We start from the raw sequence: 18,255 nt of genomic DNA, 5'->3' as shown, positions 1-18,255 counted from the left end.
GTTTGTTGTGTGACTTGTCTTGTGCTTTGCTTTCTGTGACCTTTAAGAAGTCAAGTTAAACGCGTGGTGAGATGTTACTGAGTCTAGAATACAGAAACTGCTTTATAATTACGTTAACCTTGCTTTATGACTGAATAAAGCTGATATTGTGAAAAGGCACAATTCACGTGCGCCCCTTCATAGTAGCTCCTGACAGGTAGTTTCGTGCGTTCCCACGTTTAAAGGGATCGAGCAACATTTGTTTCCAGGGGAGAAGCCCTTGAAGGGAGTGCAGCCCTAGGGCCTGGGCCCAGGAGACAAGCATGCGCAGGACACGGGTCTTGTGTTGTGAAGGGGACGGGAGGAAGGGAGAAGGTTCTTTGGAGTCCTTTAAAGAAAGAGCCACACACCTTGGAGCAGCCTACATCTATTTAGACTTTAGCCCTGCCCAAGCCAAGCCTTCTCAAAGTCCCATCTCCTGAAAGCTCCGCCCCAACCTAAGTCACTACACCCACGCCGGTCCCAGGAAGCCATACTTTTTTTTTTTTTTTTTTAAAGATTTTATTTATTTATTCATGATAGACATAGAGAGAAAGAGAGAGGGAGGCAGAGACACAGGCAGAGGGAGAAGCAGGCTCCACGCCGGAGCCTGACATGGGACTCGATCCCGGCACTCCAGGATCGCACCCTGGGCCAAAAGCAGGCGTCAAACCGCTGAGCCACCCAGGGATCCCCAAAGCCGTACTTCTTAGATAATCAGCCAACCCCCTGGAGGCCGCTGGGCGCGCTCAGCATCTGGGACTGAGAACGCGGCAGGTGCAGGCGCTGCGGAAGAAGCGGCACTGGCAGGAGGCGCAGGGGTCACAGCAGGCGGGCGCCGGGGACTTGCAGCTGTTGCGAGTGGCCACGCAGGGGGTGGGTGGCGGGGGCCGGGGACGAGCCACGTTCTTCATCGAAGCCTTTTTCTGCAGGGAAACGCCAGGGCTGCCCAAGCCGGCCACGTCCACCCCACCTGTCCTCACGTCTGTCTCGGAACTCCTTGGGCTGTCCATGGAGGCTCCAGACCAGACATCCCCACCCGCTCCCGACTGTCCGCTGGACTTCATGACCACAGGGGACCCCAGCGGGTCCCTGCTTCTCCCAGTCATCCACCCCCTGCCTCCAAACCCATGAACACTTACTTACCTGGCTGGGCGCGGCCCACTTTTCTCCCTAGGTGATCCTACTCAGTTCTAGAGTTTTTACTACCTCTGTCTTTTCCTTTGCAGCATGTCTCCAATTTCTCATCAGTTCTGCCTTCACATTAAATCCGGATCCACCCACTTCTTCACCACTTTGCTACCCTGGGCCAGGCCACTATCTTTGGACTGCTGGCCCTCTAGCCCACTTAGAGTCCATCCTCTGTTGCACTAAACAAACGGGCCCCTCTGAAGACCTATGATGGCAACCACACTGGCTTAAAGCCCTCAGTGGATTTTCTTTGAATTTGGAATAAACCATAAACCTCACTTTAGCTCTCGAGGCCCTCTGGTTTGGCCCTGCCCACTTCTCTGAGCAGAGTTTGACCACAGTGCCTTGGTTCCCTGCACCCAACACCAGGAAATTAAGTTCCTGCTGCAGAGCCTCTGAAAGTGGCCAGCCACCTTCCTGAAACCACTCTCTGCTGTGCTCCAATGCAGGTAGCCGTTAGCCATATGAGGCTACTGCATTTTGAAGGTGTCTAGTACAACTGAAGAACTGAATCTTCAATTTTTTTTTAAATTTTAATTTACATTTTAAAATAGAAACTGTGAAAAAATTTTATTTTATTTTTAAAGATTTTATTTATTTATTCATGAGAGACACAGAGAGAGAGAGAGAGAGGCAGAGACACAAGCTCCACCCAGGGAGCCCGATGTGGGACTGGATCCTAGGTCCCCAGGATCACACCCTGGGCTAAAGGCCAACTCTAAACCGCTGCACCACCGGGCTACCCATGTGAAAAAGTTTTAAACAATTGTTTTTGGGGGCAGCCCCGGTGGCCCAGTGGTTTAGCACCACCTTCCGCCCAGGGTGTGATCCTGGAGACCTGGAATCAAGTCCCATGTCGGGCTCCCTGAGTGGAGCCTGCTTCTCCCTCTGCCTGTGTCCCTGCCTCTCTCTCTCTCTCTCTGTGTGTCTCTCATGAATATAAATAAAAATAAAATCTTAAAAAAAAAACACAATTGTTTTTGTTAGAACTACAGTTGACTTTAACTATTAAAAATTAGTATCGGAATTGAGATGTACTGTGAATGTAAAGATGCACCACCAAGTTTCAGACTTAGCACACACACACACAAATGTAAAATATTTCACTAACTTTTTATATTGGTTACATATTAAAATGGTAATATTTTGGATATGTTGGGTTAAATAAAATATTACTAAAGTTAATTACACATACTTTTTAAAACTTTTTTAAATATGTTTTTTAATATGGCTCGTAGGAAATTTAAATTCATATATGTGGCTCACATTGTATTTCTATTGCTGCTTGAGATACTGAATTTTTCAATATTTAAGTGTTGCTTCCTCTGGGAGGGCTTCTGAGAACACTCTTCCCTTCACTTTTACTACCATGCTTTAATTCCTTTACAATGTTTTTCATTATTTGAATTTATTTTACCTATTTATTGGTTTACTTGCTGTTTGCCTATTTCTCCCACAAGAATGTAAACTCCATGACAGTTGGGATATATCTCTCTGTTCACTTCTATACTCCCCATACCTGGTATGCAAATATTTTCCTCACTATGTATTCTTTTTTTTTTTTTTTTTTTATTTTTATTTATTTATGATAGTCACACACACAGAGAGAGAGAGAGAGGCAGAGACACAGGCAGAGGGAGAAGCAGGCTCCATGCACCGGGAGCCTGATGTGGGATTCGATCCCGGGTCTCCAGGATCACACCCTGGGCCAAAGGCAGGCGCTAAACCGCTGTGCCACCCAGGAATCCCCTCACTATGTATTCTTATATGTCAATCATCTACTTACTCTACAGAAGGTCTACAGAGGAGCAGAGACTCTCAAGATCACACAGTGCCAGGTCTAAGACAGGAATAATGTGTGCATTTCAACAATGCCTTAATCCAGTATTTCCCACATCGTGGGAACCTGTACCATGGTAGTATGATTTTAGGTGGTATATGAGTATTAAATGACATTAAATCACACAGTGAGAAAGCATTCTTTTCAGTTTCCTTCAACTTTAAAGGCTCGTTTGGTGCCAATATATCATTAATGCTTTCCCAAAACTTTCTAATCTGATATTTAACACAGAGAACAAGCCTGAGATTTAGAGCATTTGCCAGGCAACCCCATCCAGCTAAAATCCACTAACAATGTTTTATTTTCATTACACTTATTCTTATAGTTACCTTCTATTTATGGCAAGTGATATTGATTTTCTATCATAGTTATATATATTTTAAGTTTTAGTTTTAAACAAATATGTTAAATAAATAAGTGAAACTCAGTTACAGCAAAAATTGTGGGGGCCCCTGGCAGGTTCTGTTGGTGGAGCATGTGACTTTTGATCTCGAGGTTGTGAGTTCAAGCCCCATACCGGGTGTGTAGATATTACTTAAAAATAAAAGCCTTCAAAAAATTTGGGAAGTGGTTCTGAAACAATTGAACTTTAGGAGACATTGCATTCAGTCAAAAGAATGAGTGATGGTGGCATTTCAGTCAGAGGGCTAGCTTGTATAAGATGCTTTTTAGCAGGTAAACTATTTTGCTCAGTGAACCTTAGCTCTCTGGGCTTCTGTGGAGGTCTGATTCAGGGCTTGAGGCCAAGAAGCCTTTAGATAGCTTTCAGCTTCTTTTGTTCATGGAAGGCTGGAAAATCTCTCATTTAGTTCCTAGCTAGAATTCCTTTTAAGTCCGGTCCCACCCCCACAATGAAAACTCACAGTCCTACCTTAGAAGATCTCTTCTTTTCCGCCTCTTTTCTGCTGATCTTTTTGGATTTCTTGTTCAGTGCTTCAAAGAGAGACAGAAGGAGCAAAGCCAGATGTTTTTGGAGGCCACGAGCTGCAGTAAAGCGGGAGGAGCGGGAAGGGGCTCCAGGAAGTCTCAGGGTGGGGGATAAGAGGGGTTGGCTGGATGAATCACAACTTGAGACTTAGGCCAACAGGTTCTTACTAGACTGGCTGCTGACCTGGAGCCAGGGACTGAAAGAAAAATGTCCTCTGAAGGAGGGCAAAGGGGAAATCCAAGAAGGCCCTGAAACATGGACTCAGTATCATGTACATGACGGGACCTGTGTTTTCTGTATTCCTATTTTTCATTTGTCAGACCTATGGAGCCAGGCACCTGATTTGAATCCTGACTCTGCCATATAACAGCTGTGTTTGCTTAGGCAACTTACTTAATATCCTTAAGCCCAGTTTTCTCATCTGCAAATAGGGTCCTGTAATGTCTGCCTTGCAGGGTTGTCTTGAGGATAAACAAGGTATGTTTATAAAGTGAGAAGTCTGGCACATCAAGGTTGATCAAAGGTGATAGTTACTTCCCGATACATCTAGAATATTATCTTTTCCTAGTGAGAGGCAAGGCAGTGAGGGATATTAGTTTTGAATTTGGATTCTGGAATTTAAAACACCCAGGTTTGAATTCTGGCCCTGCCAGTTAAGAACTGTGTGATCTCATGTTAGTCAGTTAATTTTGCTCAGCCTCAATTTCCTCAACTGTGAACTAGGAATAAAAATAGTACTCACTTCACAGTGCCCAGCACACAGAGTATATCTCTTACTATTATTTTTATCAGATGAAGTTGAACTAGAAGATGTTTAATGCCAGGCTCTAATGTGCCTGATGTTTTCCCCTGAGCAGTCATTCTCAGTCCTCAACACTGAAAGGACTAATTCATCCCACACTTGTTTATATTCTGCAGCATTTTCAAAAATTTTTACTGTTGACAGTTCTGTGATTCAATAAGTTTCAGAAATGCTATGTTATTTATTTATTTATTTATTTTAGAAATGCTATGTTAAACCAAATTCACAGAGGGTCTTGATTTCTGGATTTCTCCGAGCCTCTAACATGTGAAGCTGCGTATTAGATTGGTGGTATGCAGGGCTTTTCCAAACCATATGAGTCAAGGAATACTTTATTCATGTAGGATTACTTTGAAGAATAAGCACAAAGGAGCTCTGACGTATGTCAGTGAATCCTGATATTAGCCTGGAGAGTATGTTTGACATCCTGTAGCCCTTTCTCATGGGCCAGAGTCCAGAGACTAGACACCAAGTCATGCTACTCACCTACAATAGAGACAGAAGGGAAATCCAAAAGGTTCACAGAGGAGTTGCTCCTTAGGCTCCTGTCATCCTTGGGCTTTTCCTCAGCCAGGTGGCTGTAGGCAGTGAGGAAGCACAGGGAGACCAGCAGGGTGGCCAGGAGTAGGCGGAAGATATTCATCCTTGGAGGCCTGAGTGGAACAGAGAAGGCAGTCAGGCTGATGGGCCAGGGGTCTTTTTTTTTTTTTAATTTTTATTTATTTATGATAGTCACACACAGAGAGAGAGAGGCAGAGACACAGGCAGAGGGAGAAGCAGGCTCCATGCACCGGGAGCCTGACGTGGGATTCGATCCCGGGTCTCCAGGATCGCGCCCTGGGCCAAAGACAGGCGCTAAACCGCCAGGGATCTTGATAAGAGGCTGTGCCCTCTGGCTTTCCTTGTATTTCTTTGGGGGTGGTGCTTTGACTCCATTTTATAAGTATCCCAATAGAGCTGGAGGATACCCAGGCTTGGGACAGGAAAGGGGAGCTGATGAAAGAAGAAGAGAGAAAAGGAGAGATGGGGAGAGCAAGAAAGAGAAGGAAAGAAGGGAGATTTCAGGTAAAGGATTATGGATCTGAACAAACCCTCATTGATGTTACTACTCAACGTGGGACACACACTTTCTGCTATTAATACAGGATAATAATGCTGACAGCAATGACTACCTGTGCAATTATGTTTCTCAAGAGTAATTTGTCCTTCCATTCTCTAGTGGTGAAGACTGTTTTTTTTTTTTTTTTTTTTTTTTTTTTTTTTTTTAAATTTTTTTTTTAATTTTTATTTATTTATGATAGTCACACAGAGAGAGAGAGAGAGAGGCAGAGACACAGGCAGAGGGAGAAGCAGGCTCCATGCACCGAGAGCCCGATGTGGGATTCGATCCCGGGTCTCCAGGATCGCGCCCTGGGCCAAAGGCAGGCGCCAAACCGCTGCGCCACCCAGGGATCCCGAAGACTGTTTTTTGATCTGTGGTATCACTGATGACAATTCCTTCCCTTATACTCATCATCTGCTTTAAGTTATTGTTTAGGATTTAAAATGAGTTTCTGTTCAGCATGGTGGATATAAAGAATCCAGAAAGGGGAGTCAGGCCACCTGGATGTACCTGCTATTTAAGTGGCTGTGTGACCCTGGGCTCATCTGGGCCTCTGCTTTCTCATCTATAAAAAGAGAGGATAGGACTACATGACTTAGTACACATTATGAGGTGCAGAGTTGAAACTTACTAAAGATTTAATGAATGAAAGAATCTTGAGAACTTTCCTTTCTAAAATTCTATGAATCAGTGATTTCTGATTCTTGCTTCCTGGGCTTTGGAACAGGTTAAACAGTTGTACAAAGATTTTGTGAAGGCCACTTTTGTATCCTTAAGAGTTGAAGGATTTGCAAATGCATAAAAAATATGAGTGGATCTGATTAAACTCTGGAAAAGAGGGCATGGAAAGCCATGGTTAAATCCAATTGGCTGGGCAGTCCAGGTGGCTCAGGGGTTTAGCACCGCCTTCAGCTCAGGGTGTGATCCTGGAGACCCAGGATCAAGTCCCACATCAGGCTCCCTGCATGGAGCCTGCTTGTCCCTCTGCCTGTGTCTCTGCCTCTCTGTGTGTCTCTCATGAATAAAAAAAAAATTAAAAAAAAAATCCAATTGGCTGTGTACCTCAGGAGTCTTGTTGATATGTGTGTGTGTGTGTGTGTGTGTGTGTACATGTGTATGTATGTATGTTGCACGAGCAAACAAGTACTAATGTATAAAGGCTCTTATTAAGGGAATATGGGAGATAACAGTATCCGGATCATCTCTGAGTATGATAAGATGAGTAGACAGTATATCAGTATAGAGTGCACACTCAGTGTGCACTGCAAACATCCCCTTAGCTATGGCACTTAGCCTGATCTCTTAATCCTCTTGGGTCAAGGCCTTGGTCCCCAAAGCAAAGGAAAGGATTGTAATTTCCCGGTGATGAGGAAGGGCTAACCACCTATTGGGACAGAGGTATAGTGAGAGATAAGAACTGAGGAAGAGGCGAAGGCAGCAGAGTTTTGTTTTTGTTTTTGTTTAAGATTTTATTTATTTATTTGTGAGACACACACACACACACACACACACACAGAGAGAGAGAGAGAGAGGCAGAGAGAGAAGCAGGCTCCATGCAGGGAGCCTGACGTGGAACTCGATCCCGGGACTCCAGGATCACGCCCTGGGCTGAAGGCAGGCGCCAAACTGCTGAGCCACAGGGATCCCCAGAGTCTTCTTGAAAAGAGAGAACAATATTAGTTGCTGACCATACTAGCTGTTAATGAAGTACAGCCCTGATAGCCTGCTGGGGTTTTGCTAGTAGCATCAATGAGGAAAACCAGGGTTTCTGGGAAGCCAGCAAGTTGGCATTGCTGGGAACGCGATTGGGCTCTGTTGGTTGTAATAGTGGCCTCTACCAGTCCTGCCAACCACCAATTGCCAGGGATATGGGAGTTTGAGTGAAGCTCATCTTTGTGGAGAAAAAAAAGTGACCAGAGGCAAAGTAGTGTTTAGTAGAAGCTTACCATGGAGGAGCATTTCATAAAGGCCAGTGATATTGGAGGCAGATATGCCCCTGATCAATCTTTTGGAACAAAACATATACTTGGGAAGAAAGGGAAATTAAAGGAGGGAATCTTAGCCTTGAAACTGTCTGCAAACCTTTGCCCATATGCACATTTTTTTCTGGGAAGAAGGTCCATAGCTATTTCTGGATCTATAAGGGGGGCCTCTGGCCCCTAAAAAGCTCAGAGCCCCTTCTTTGCAACCTGAATGGGGCTCACCCAGAGCCACAGGCATATGAGAACAGAGGATACCGTCAATTTTTTTTTTTCTGTTTAGGCAAATAATTGAGTTCTATACTTGGGAAAGTGTGCTTGTTGGAAGGGACATATCACTCCAGCACTGGTATAAAATAAAGAAATGTAATAATGAAGCAAACCAAGGAATATAAACACTATAGTCCCATTTGTGAACAAATATCAAAACTTCCTCAAATGTAAATATGCTTACATATGCAAAGAAAAAGAGTGGAAGGTTACACATTAAAATTTTAATAATGAATACTTCTTAGGAGTGGAATTGAGTCTGGGGAGTGAGGTTGAGACATGCACTTCTTCATGTACTTCTGTATGTGAATTTTTTTTTTAAAGATATTATTTATTTATTCATGAGAGACACACACATAGAGAGGCAGAGACACAGGCAGAGGGAGAAGCAGGCTCCATGCTGGGAGCCCGACGTGGGACTCCATCCTGGATCAGACCCTGGGCTGAAGGTGGCACCAAACCACTGAGCCACCCGGGCTGCCCTGTATGTGAATTTTTCAAGAATGTTATTACATTGTAATAAAAAAAGAAAAGATGATAGAAATAAATACTAAATGCAACTTGACATAACGTCAAAGGATTTAAGGAACATGGATGAAGAGTTATGTTTGATTTGTGACAATGAGGCTATGGAATTTGTAGGGCCCTCTTCTGTCTTTGTGCCTCAGATTCAAGGTACAGTCTGCTCTCAGCACCTACTGCTCTTGTTACCAAATTTAGGGCTTTCTCATAGCATATCCTCCTTTTACCCCTTCTCTGTCCTGGAAAGCTCTCAAAGCCTTTTACCCTTCTGGTTCATCAGCTACTGTTTTGATATGGGAGAGGTAATGCACAATTTTTGTTATGGTTTTGTTTCTCAGCCAAATGAGCTATACCAAATACTGAAGTTCAGAGCCAGGGGAGAAATATCTGTCATTCGTCATTATCTAGATTCCCCACACCAAATGTTCAGTGGTTGCATAGGGATCCTACCATCCCACATATCTTTGACCCATCTGAGCAACAGACAATATGTATCCATGACAGGTGCCTCGCTGTGCTGAACTTAGGAGGCTCCATTAGGGTTATAGGCTCATTCCTTAAGGTTCCCTTAGGCTTATCAGTGATGGCAATTTATGATATATCAATATGTTTTACCTACTTAGCTTTGTCCTAGAATAGCCAATCAAGCAACAAATATTTTTTAATACCATGGGAGCTTTCTTCCTATGACAGTTGTGTTCCAGGATTAGGCATACCTCTGAGAAGGGCAAGAGAAGGAGAAGCAAAGAAAGAAGGGTGAAGAGAACTTTGGGACATGGTTTCAAGAGAGCAGATTTTGCTGAGGGTAGGGATGGGACACCAAAAGGGAGGAAGGGACTAATGGAAAGGACCTGAAGAAAGTCACTTAAGGGACTGAGCCTAACATTCCAAGGGATCCTCTTTAATCAACCTCATCCATAACACGTAGGGAAAACATTAGAAAGACAAAGCCAAAGGATCATGAGGAATTCACCAATCTCATAATTAGTTCTTGCTCTATCTTTGGTTAACCCAGTCCCAGAGGTTCAGCATCCCTGCTGAACTGCCAACCAAATCTACCCTAAGCCAAGCCACCCACACTGTTGCCTAGACAACTGTGAATGTCTCTTAATTGACATCCTGCCTCCTTTCTTGTCCTGTTTCATCTGTTCCCCCAAATAGTAGCCAGAGTGATTGGGGACAGGATGGGGGGGCATGATTCAAATCACACATCACCCCCTGCTTCCTTTAACAGCTTCCTTTAACAGCTTTTATTTTGAAATAAAATCAAAATTTCCTGCAAAGCCCTGTTACTCTCTCTGGATTCATCTGATAGAGTCTTCTGTTTAATCACTGTATTCTAGATGTTATCGTACTCCTTTCTGTTCCTAGAACATGCTAAACTGTTTCCTATCTCAGAGACTTTACACCTGTCATTCTCTTAACCCTAAATGTTCATTCCTTGGCTTTGAACTTGATTCCCTCAGTATTTCACCAGGCTGGATCATTGGCAAGTTTTAGACCTTTGTACATCACCTCTTTCTTTGACCACTTTATCTGAAAGCATCCTTTCTCCAGTTTCTGTCTATCCTATCATCCATTTCTTTCATAGCTCTTACAAATGACCAATTATCTATGTTTATCTTCATAATGGCTTTCCTTTGTTTGTAGAATTTATTTATTTATTTATTTATTTTAAAGATTTTATTTATTTATTCATGAGAGACACACACACAGAGAGGCAGAGACATAGGCAGAGAGAGAAGCAGGCTCCCTGCGGTAAGCCCAATGTGGGACTAGATCCTGGGACTCCAGGGTCATACCCTGGGCCGAAGGGAGACACTCAACCTCTGAGCCATCCAGGCATCCCTCGTTTGTAGAATTTAATCTCCCAGAGCATAGGGACTTTGTTGTCATATTGATTTTGCTAAGCAATGCCTGGCACACAGTAGACATTCAATAAATATTTGGTGAATGACTGAGTGAATGAATGGGTAGCAAAGAAAAACAACAACAAAAAATCTTTAGATTTGCTGGTCCCTTCAGGCCAACAGGACAAGAACAGGTTACAAGTCAAATCTGATTGTGATTCAATGTCTTTTCCTTGGCCTTTGTTCTATCATACTGGGGCTTAGATAACTCTTAGGTTTCATCAGTATCCCTTATTTGAGTGCTAGGCTAGGACTCTGGCTTTTCTTAATATTTTTGATCTTGTGCTTGACCAAAAAAGGTAAAAGAGACCATTTACTTTGTGGATAAAAGTGCCTGGAAAGGGGGCCAAGATGGTGATATAAGAATCTTAGGACCTTAGAATTGGAAGAGACTTTAGGGATCTTGTCCAAGGAACTTAAGCCTGGCTATGCATTAGAATTATCAGGGGAGTTTTTGCCACCATGCCCACAATACTGTGTTTTTTTTTTTTTTTTTTTTTTTTTTTTTTTTTTTTTTTTTTTTTTCACAATACTGTGTTAATAAGAGATAATTTATTTACACACAATACAATGCACAAATTTTAAGTATCCAACTTGATGAATTTTAACTTATATATACATTATGTAACTACTACTCAGATCAAGGTATATAATACTTCTTTCATTCCTGAAAGTTCCCTCATGCCTCCTTCTAGTCAAAACCTATTTTTACCCCTCAGAGGGTAATCTCTATTCTCACTCCAACCACCACAGATCAATTTTTCTGGTTTTTGTACTCATATAAATAGAACCATATTGAATGAAATCTTTTGTGTGGGACTTATTTCTTCTTTTGCTCAACATATTTTTGAGGTTGCATCCATAAGTAGTTTCTCCCTCCCCCACCTCCCCCTTCTTCTTCGCTGATTAGTATTTCACTGTAAATATATCACATTCATTTATCCATTCTCTTGGTGAGGCTTTACAATAAGTAAACCCAAATCTTGTCCAACCTCACTGAATCTGAATCTCCAGGAATGGAGACTGGGAGACATATTTTTAATAAGCTTTCAGGCGATTGTGATGTACAGCCATGTAATACAAATTTTATTGATCACTTTGGTTCTACAGATAAGAAAACTGAGGTTGAGAGTAGGAAAGGGGTTCTCTAAGTAGACACTTGAACTAGTAAGAGGCAAGACTAGAACTTCTTTCACTGTGTTACTCTTTCCACTGCAAGACAACTGAAACTGCTAATTAGTGACAAAGGCAAGGATGTGAACCATAATAGCTTCCATTTATTGAATACCAGGTATATGCCAAATTCTGCTTTAGGCACATTATATACATTTAATCCTCTTAATAAACTATACATCATAGCTGAGGAATCTGAAACCCAGACTAGCCCAAAGGACAGAAATCGTGAGTACACAGAGAGACATCAATCCCAAGTCTGCCTGACCTGAGTCACACAAGAAGGTTGGAACCTTTTCCTAATGTGGAAAGGAGGAATACTACAAACTTGTTGGTTTGGGGGCCTGCCATCCTGGCCCAGTCCAGCTTGCTATACTAGAAATAAATAAAACCAAACAAAACAGCATTTACCCTGTTTTTCAAGCCCTGCTTTTAGAGCTCCTTCAGTTTTGTATACTCAGTGCTCCATCAGTGAAAGTTGTTGACTGCCAGATTAATTAAAAATGTTTCAGCCAGGGACACCTGGGTGGCTCAGTGGTTGAGTGTCTGCCTTTGGTTCAGAGTGTGATCCCGGAATCCCAGGATCAAGTCCTGCATCAGGCTCCCCAGAGGGAGCCTGCTTCCCCCTCTGCCCATGTCTCTCTGTATCTCCCCTGAATAAATAAAATCGTAAAAAAAAAAAAAAAAGTGTTCCAGCTAAGGAGAGGGTGATATGTTTGCTTAGCCATTTGCTCTTCCTCCTCTACTGACAAGTCTCCCCACAGGAGTGGAGACTACAAATGCAGCCAGTGAGCCTGTCAGGGATACGTCGCCACATCTGGGAAGCAAGTTTCCCAAAGCAGGGAGGGCCTTCACTCTTTCACCAGGGAGTAAACTGACCCTAGCAGTCAGGAACTGGAATGAGTCAGAGACATATCTGCTAGTTGAGATGCTGAACCTGGAGTTCTAAGAGTCTGGCAAGCTCTGTTTTTCAATAATGAGGGAGTCTGGGAAGTATAAGGGAAGGGCCAGGGGAAGAGAGTAGAGACTTCTCTTTTGTAGCTGTTGGGATTGAAGGAGCAGAATGGGAAAGGATGGGGAAGGAGAGAAGAAAGCTTGTGGATATTGAAAAAGACTCTCCGACCAAACTTTAGACTTCTCTGAGGCCTCTCAACTAGGCCTCAATATTGGTCCTTCATCCTGTCTTTGGTCTGCCTAGTGTAATTTTAGCAAGAATCCTGTTGACTTAGTGAGAATCTCCTCATCCTTGATATCTGATCAAGTTCTTCATCCCACACCTTTGATGTATATGGCTACCTTTAGCAAGAATCTTGTTAGGTCTGGCTAGCAAGAATTCCCCCTATCCGTGATATGTCTTTTTAGTCATTTTCCATCCACTAACCCTCACTATGCTCTATGGCTATACATCCCCAACTATCTTTGCTGTATTAGGATTTGAGCCTGATTTTCATCCCTTACTGCAATATCCTTATTGAAACAGTCTTGAATAAAGTTTTATCATTTTAACAAGCATCAGAATAATTTTTAAACAATATCAAAAACAATTTGACCTCTTGGGCTGCTTTTATACATACAAATTTGACTACTATGACTGAATTGACTAGTCTAATTTTTATGCCTAACAGAGGCTAAACTGAATAATATTCTTTTTTTTTTTAATTTTTATTTATTTATGATAGTCACACAGAGAGAGAGAGAGGCAGAGACATAGGCAGAGGGAGAAGCAGGCTCCATGCACCGGGAGCCCAACGTGGGATTCGATCCCAGGTCTCCAGGATCGCGCCCTGGGCCAAAGGCAGGCACTAAACCGCTGCGCCACCCAGGGATCCCCTGAATAATATTCTAATGGTGGTTTTGGTCTTAGGTAGAGACAGCCTGCCTCAGGACTCTATTTCTGAGATCAAAACCATGTGGCAGGCCCAGGATCTGCCTAAAGGGCCCTGAGTCAGAATTTGAGAGAAGGCTTAATTAAGGCTGTGTTTCTCCTCAAGAAGCAAAAAGACACAAATCATCCAGGCTGTTGCTTGTCAGCGTGAAATACGTCTCCATGTCCTACTGAAACAGAGGTCAGAGTCCAGGCTTCCCAGATAGTCATTCCTACAGTGTACAAGGAATACAATGCTTGTAGGAGCTGCTAAAATGATTACTTTGATTCCCTGACATCATTCCCTTCAGCCTGATTTAATGCTTTTCACTCAACAAAGATATTAGTGGGGACTTCATTGGTTTTGTTTTGTCCGCCAGAAACCACTTCTCTCCCATTTCTTTGCTCCAGACAATGCTGTTTTCTGCTTTTCCAAATTTCTTTGACTTGGGTGTGTTCTATAATCATTAAGCATGGCCTAAAGCTAGGCTGATGGTCTGCTACAGCTCTCAACAACTTTACAGCAGACGGAAGGGAAGAGGCTTTGATGTCAAATGAAATTTTCTGCAGAAAACGATCAAGGCAGAACCAAGGAAATACAGCTGAACAAATCTTTTTTTTTTTTTTTTTAAGATTTTATTTATTTATTCATGAGAGACAGGCAGAGACATAGGCAGAGGGAGAAGCAGGCTCCACACAGGGAGCCCGATGTGGGACTCAATCCCAGGACTCAAGGATCGGGCCCTTGGCCAAAGGTGGCACTAAACCGCTGAGCCACTGGGGCTGCCCTGAACAAATCTTTTTTTATATATAAAAGATTTATTTGAGAGAGAGAGAGAGAGAGAGAGAGAGAGAGAGAACGTGCACATGTGCAGGCACAAGCAGAGAGAGGGGCAAAGGGGGAGGGAGATGGAGAGAGTCTCAAGCAGATCCTATGCTGAATGCAGAGCCCCATGTGGGTTTCGAACTTATGACTCTGAGATGATGACCTGAGCTAAAATCAAGAGTTGGACACTTAATCAACTGAGCCACTCAGGTGCCCCAGAGCCGAACAAATCTTAAGACTATGTATGAATTAGTTCCAAGGGAAAGTAGAAAAAGTTTTGAAACAGATGCTCATGCAAGTGTTTCTGGAGTGGGTCAAGATCTTCTGATCCCACAAAGTCCTCCAAAATGAAACCAAAAATGCTTCCAGCGTGCCCTTCTCCTAGCATCTCTTCAATGGAAATGGCAGAACAAATGTCCAATGTTGCTGAAGTGGAGCAAATTCATCCACAATTGAAAATATTAGCCTGAGCTTTCCTCTTGGCCAATATAATGTGCCAAAATGGGCATTCACTCTGAAAATTTGAACATTTAGAAAGGAAAAGGAGTTTTGACATAAATGGACTTTTGGTTGTCTGTTTTGGCTTCGTTTTTTTAAAAAAAGATTTTATTTATTTAGTCATGAGAAACATACAGAGAGAGGTAGAGACATAGGCAGAGGGAGAAGCAGGCTTCTCACAGGGAGCTCGATGTGGGACTTGATTCCAGACTCTGGGTTCATGCCCTGGGCCGAAGGCAGATGCTCAACTGCTGAGCCTCCCAGGGATCCCCCCTTTACTCATTTTTTTTTTTTTTTTTATTTATGATAGTCACACAGAGAGAGAGAGAGAGAGGCAGAGACACAAGCAGAGGGAGAAGCAGGCTCCATGCACCGGGAGCCTGACGTGGGATTCGATCCTGGGTCTCCAGGATCGCGCCCTGGGCCAAAGGCAGGCGCCAAACCGCTGCGCCACCCAGGGATCCCCCCTTTACTCATTTTATTTATTTATTTATTTTTTTTAAATTTATTTTTTTAATTTTTATTTATTTATGATAGTCACAGAGAGAGAGAGAGGCGCAGAGACACAGGCAGAGGGAGAAGCAGGCTCCATGCACCGGGAGCCCGACATGGGATTCGATCCCGGGCCTCCAGGATCACGCCCTGGGCCAAAGGCAGGCGCCAAACCGCTGCGCCACCCAGGGATCCCCCCTTTACTCATTTTAAAACAGGGTTGTCTTTCTGTTGTTGAGTTCTTCATATATTCTGGATAAAAATCCTTATCAGATCAATGATTTGCAAATTATTTTGTCCCATTCTGTGGGTTATCTTTTCACTTTCACTTTTTAAAAAGATTTTACTTATTTATTCATGAGAGACACACAGAGAGAGGCAGAGACAGAGGCAGAGGGAGACCCAGAATCACAACCTGAGCCAAAGGCAGAATCTCAACCACTGAGCCACCCAGATGCCCGCTTATTAGTTCTAATAGTTTTTTGTGGATTCCTAGGCTTTCCTATGCACAAAATGATGTCATATAGGAATAAATCATGTCAATAGAGATAGTTTTACCTCTTTCTCTCAAATCTGGATGCATTTTACCTTTTTCTTGCCTAATTACCCTGGCTAGAACCTCTAGTACAATGCTGAATAGAAGAGGTCATGGAATGGTCTTTAAAAAAAAATCAATTCAAAACAATTTCTGACTCTTACCTCTCTTAACTCTCCTGGTCCATATGCCTTAGAAAGGAGATTTGGTTTTGGAATGTGACTTTCTCTAGAAAGGAATAATCTCCTCTTAGCTGCTTATTGGTTAATGATCAGGGTGAATGGGATGAAGAGTTATTTAGACCTATTTTTGAAATTCAGGAGTTCTGCATGACTATTCCTGGGCATTATGTGCCTTTCTTTCTGCCAACAGCAGCTTCAGGTCAGCCTGGTTGTTATACCCTCTTGGGGATAGCCCAGTCAAAAGGATGTCTGGGGTATTCAAACATAATTCTGGTTCAGCCATCTGGATTCTCTGGTCAGACTGACATGGTCCTAAATCATGAGAACAATGTGTGTGCTACTCACAAAATCTTCCTGCAGCTGCCTGAGCAGGGTAAGGTGAAGGTGGGGACATAATGTGTCTCCATCAATTTTTTTTTCAAAATGCCCTGTCTCACTCACATTTGACTGTTTGAAATGAAGAGTGTGAGTAGGAAGAACTGGAGAAAGGTGAAAAGCAATAAGACATACTGATTTTGTGGCTAAGGAAGGAGAGTAACAATCCTAGCAACTGGAGAAGGAACATCTTAAGTCCTAGGAAATGTGAGGCTCAATTAATGTTGTCCTTTAGATTTAGCACTACAACCTGGCAAAACAATCATATGGTTTGTGTGAGGCAGACTGCTATCAGGCTGGCAATCTCACCTCCTGCTGGGCTTGTCTTTCCTATTCATGTGCTATGAAAACAAAACAAGAAAAAAAACCACATGCGGACATGCTCTGACACTGTATCTTTTGTGCCTGATGCTATCAACATCAGCTCCCAAAGATGGATGATAACCCATTCCCCCCTGCATATGTGTGCAAACCCGCAGACTGGCATAGCCATGTTTCAATCTGACTGGTAAAAAATCATATGCCTCTTCTGATGTCCAAGTGGCCTTGGTTGCGGCCAATGGTGATTGAGAATAGCTTTAGGCTACATTCTGGTTATCTGAAATATGACCTCTTGATCTTCTCTGAGACTTATTCATAGTTGGCTGAGTCTGGAATCCTGGGGGACATGGCTGAGGTTAATGCTGCCGATTGGCCTCATCCTGCTGCTTGGGAGACCTGCTGACAGTAGCCTATGCTATATGAGTGAGATAAACTGAAAGGATTTGGTTATAGCACCTATCCATCAAACTAATCAAAGTGGTGAAGAGAATGGCTTATTCATGTGAAAATCCACCAGAAGCCAAGATGATACAGAACAGAGGGTGGATGTTATTGGGATAAACTCTGCATGGGTCTCCTATGCTCCTTCTTCTCATCTTATAGAGTGAGTATTCTAAGAGTGCAAGGTATTCTTTACCTTTACCCAGCTCTATATCCAGGCTATTTCTCAGGATTGTCTTTGTAGCAAGCAACCTTAAAGTATGAGGTGATCCCTCCCTAGAACAAAAAGCACGCTTGCTTATAGTGGATTACCAAAGCTAATAGAAACAGATAACAGATTGGTGGTTGCCAGAGGTGGGAGTTGGGGGGTAAAGTAGGAGAAGGTAGTCAAAGGATATAAATTTCCAGGATGCCTGGGTGGCTCAGCAGTTGAGCGTCTGCCTTTGGCTCAAAGTGTGATCCTGGGTCCTGGGAGAGTCTTACATCAGGTCAGGCTCCCTGTGAGGAGCCTGTTCCTCCCTCTCTCTGTGCCATCAAAAAGATGAATAAATTAAATCTTTGAATAAAAAGATACACATTAAAAAAAAAAGATACACATTTTCAGTTATAAAATAAATAAGTCAGGAGATTTAATCTATGGTATGAGACTAGAGTTAATAATACTATATTGCATATTTGAAGGTTGCTAAGAGAGTAAATCTTAATTCTTACCATAAGAAAAACATCCTGTTACTAAATGAATGTTAACTAGAGTTATTGTGATGATCACTTTGTAATATATACAAATATCAAATCATTATGTCATATACCTGAAATTAATATAATGCTATATATCAACTATATCGCAATAAAATATTACATGATATATAAGTAAAATAAACTGTAGATATTGCAATACAACAGTGGGTTTCTCAAGCTCATTGTTCCTCTAATGTAAAACATCTCACTATGCTTGCAGGTATCTATTTGGGTCCTCCATGTTGTCC

At 42.6% G+C, this 18,255-nt stretch overlaps 1 protein-coding gene across 1 annotated transcript in view; it reads right to left on the bottom strand.

Annotated features, from left to right (window-relative positions):
• Window positions 1-516: 516 nt before the first annotated feature.
• The window catches only part of ASIP (agouti signaling protein), a 41,172-nt gene continuing 23,433 nt past the window's right edge, over window positions 517-18,255 (bottom strand). Inside the window, 3 exon segments of the mRNA NM_001007263.1 lie at window positions 517-944; window positions 3,921-3,982; window positions 5,266-5,432. Of these exon segments, the coding sequence (NP_001007264.1) occupies window positions 768-944; window positions 3,921-3,982; window positions 5,266-5,422 (396 nt within the window). The 5' untranslated portion in view covers window positions 5,423-5,432 and the 3' untranslated portion in view covers window positions 517-767.

This window comes from Canis lupus, chromosome 24, assembly GCF_011100685.1.
Source record: "Canis lupus familiaris isolate Mischka breed German Shepherd chromosome 24, alternate assembly UU_Cfam_GSD_1.0, whole genome shotgun sequence".
NCBI lineage: Eukaryota > Metazoa > Chordata > Mammalia > Carnivora > Canidae > Canis > Canis lupus.
Note: the sequence above shows the minus strand (reverse complement) of the source record. Positions and strands in the feature narration are given on the sequence as shown.